At 39.8% G+C, this 2,712-nt stretch overlaps 1 protein-coding gene across 2 annotated transcripts in view; it reads left to right on the top strand.

Annotated features, from left to right (window-relative positions):
* LOC101854255 (zinc finger and BTB domain-containing protein 18.3) overlaps positions 1-1,740 on the top strand; it is a 13,050-nt gene extending 11,310 nt beyond the window's left edge. For both annotated transcript variants that reach the window (XM_013082785.2, XM_035969914.1), the window contains exon 4: positions 459-1,740. In XM_013082785.2, the coding sequence (XP_012938239.2) occupies positions 459-886 (428 nt within the window). In that variant the 3' untranslated portion in view covers positions 887-1,740. The remainder of the gene's footprint in view (positions 1-458) is intronic.
* Positions 1,741-2,712: the final 972 nt, after the last annotated feature.

The raw sequence follows: 2,712 nt of genomic DNA, 5'->3' as shown, positions 1-2,712 counted from the left end.
ACACACACACACACACACACTGAAGCACACGCCCAGCATGTTCTCACTCACTCACATACACATTTACAATGTGCATCGATTCAGATATCCAAAATTTTAGGACAAAGAGAAGGTGCGAACTATGACTCATGGCCATGCCCAATTACAGGAAGCATGGAATCGACATATATAATTTGTACTTCAAATTTCTGGTAGGATGATTACAAGACCCACACCAGGTAGCGTCGGTAGCCTTGTGATTAGGCTACCAGGTCCGTAATCGTCTACATTGTGTCCTTTGGAAAGACACTTTACACGAATTTCCCGTTTGGCTCTGTCGTTTAGGAGATGGACGCTAAACTTATAGGTCCCGCCTCTTAAATAACCTAATTGTATTGATAGGGGCGTTAAACCTATACTTTTTCACCCACACCAACATTCAGCTTCGTTGAAACAGTATTTTTGGCTTGTTTCCCCAGAACCAGGAGGTTTACTCTACTGCTGCGACCAATGTCCTTTCACTGTGCGAAGTTTGTTCCATTTCCGCCTACATCTGGCTCAACATGTAACAGCAACATGTGGCTTGGTCTCTGCAACCCCCAGCGTCTCCCATTCCAGATGTGGAATCTGTGGCTATTTCGCCGATGGCCAGGCGGACTTTCTGGACCATGTTACCAAACATACGAAGGAAAAGCCCTTTCTGTGTAGTTACTGTGTGAAGGACTTCAGCTCTCGTGAAAAAGTGAGAATACATTGTAATTCTGAACATAAGGGTCAAGCTGTTGTGTATACACACCGTGGAGAAATGTACAGAAAGATGTTTCAAAAGCCCCGGATGATGGTACTTCTTGAGCCAGCGATAGTGCTTTCTAAACTCAGTAAAAATGTGCCCATACATCATACATGACAATTTAACTGTACTACGGAACAAAACATGACTTCCGTAGAAGCAACGTGTACATAATGACGTATTATTACTTTTTGGCTGTTCAAAAGCTAGAGATGGATCTCTAACTTTCTCGATCTGGAGGTCAACAGGTCGCTTGTCCCTGATAAGAGCAAGCACTTGACTGTATCAACAAATCATGTGTATGACAAACCGTCTCGGATTCACCTCCTTGGTATGATGTCACAACGAGCAATTGGTTTACCGCTCCAGGCAGTGTCGTGAAAAGTCACGCTTCACTTCTGACCTTTCGAAAACTATACTGGCGATCAAAAGAAAGGTACCACCCTGTGTGTTCGATCTGTTCGCCTTTCCTCTGGAAAATAATTATTCTTTCGACCATGAAATTGAAATGTGAAGTATTCCATAGATTAAATCAAGGGAAAAGGATTCTTTTTCTGCAAAAACCTCTCTTTTATGACTGAAATGTGACGATAGGGGTAAAATCCAAAAGGCACACACAGTACGCCATGTAATCTCTATGTGCATTCAACACATCAGTGCATCTTCTGTACATAGAGCACTCAAGGCTTCATGCAAAATGTCGTTTGAGGCATTGGTTAGGGCTTGCTGCAACTGTAAAATGGTTCTGGGAACAGGATTCAAGTCACGAGCAACATAGTTAATCCTTTCGCATAGGCGCTCAATTTGGTTACAACCTGGTGGAATGTCAGGCCGTAGATTTATCGCTGTGACGTTATTCTTGATTTTTTAAAGAATTTTATTCCAATTGGAGTGCACGATGTGCGGGTGCATTGTCTTGTTATAACATTATGAGCTGATTGTGTTGTTGTAAAAAAATGGCAGATAGAGCTCATGTGGCCTCCTGTACACTTTTGCTCTCTCATCGTGTTGTTCAACTTGGATTATTGAGAATCGTCCGAGAAGGTGACGGTGTCCAACTGCTCCAGGTTCATCGGTGGTGTAGCTGTGACCAGTTCTCTCTAGCCGGTATTGTGGCTGAAAACGCTGTCTCTATTTAGGCATCCTGGTCTCTTTTGGCCGACAATGATCAAATGTTGGTGCAGCTTTAAGTAAACATAGTCATAAACTTCATGAAAATCAAAGAACATAGAAAAGTCCGCCTCGCCGTCGGAAAAAAATCCGAATTTTCTGGGGGTTTTCATATTGGTGCTGTGAACACTTATTGAAGCAACAGAATGTTATTTTGCTAACATTACCCATTTTTCAGAGTACCCAATACTGCTCACGTGAAAGATAAAGCGTGCACTCAAAAGTTTAGATATTATATAACAGAATCAAAAAGTGGTAGGCTACCTTTCTTTTGATCGCCAGTATATTAAAAGTTTTGAAAGGTTGTTTAGGTTACAAGTTATAAGTCCTGTGATGAAACATTCTGCTTACCTTTTATTATTCTCTATGAGAATTTTAGAAACTACAACTTAACAGTACATAGTGAATGTTTGATATGTGTTTATTCTATTTATGTGTTCATTTTTGTTGAAAACGAAGCAATACATTGCAGATACATAATACTCCAAACTGAATTTTGTCTTCTAAACCAAACTTGTCCAAAACTGTACTTTTCATTTTTGAAATGTAAAAGAAAAACATGAAAATGTACTTTCCAAAGACGTTTGATGCTAAATTCATTTCTGGTCTCAGTTTGGACCACGTGCCATTTTGAATTTTTAAAAATTCCGTTAAAATGCTCAACGAGCTCTGAATGTATGTTTATTTCATCTGTTGTCGTTTCCTTTATATATATATTATATATTTTACTGTTATTGGAGAAAGAAACAAGTGAGACCATTGATTTATCGATT

This window comes from Aplysia californica, unplaced genomic scaffold, assembly GCF_000002075.1.
Source record: "Aplysia californica isolate F4 #8 unplaced genomic scaffold, AplCal3.0 scaffold00194, whole genome shotgun sequence".
Lineage (NCBI taxonomy): Eukaryota > Metazoa > Mollusca > Gastropoda > Aplysiida > Aplysiidae > Aplysia > Aplysia californica.
This window is presented reverse-complemented; position numbering and strand designations above follow the sequence as displayed.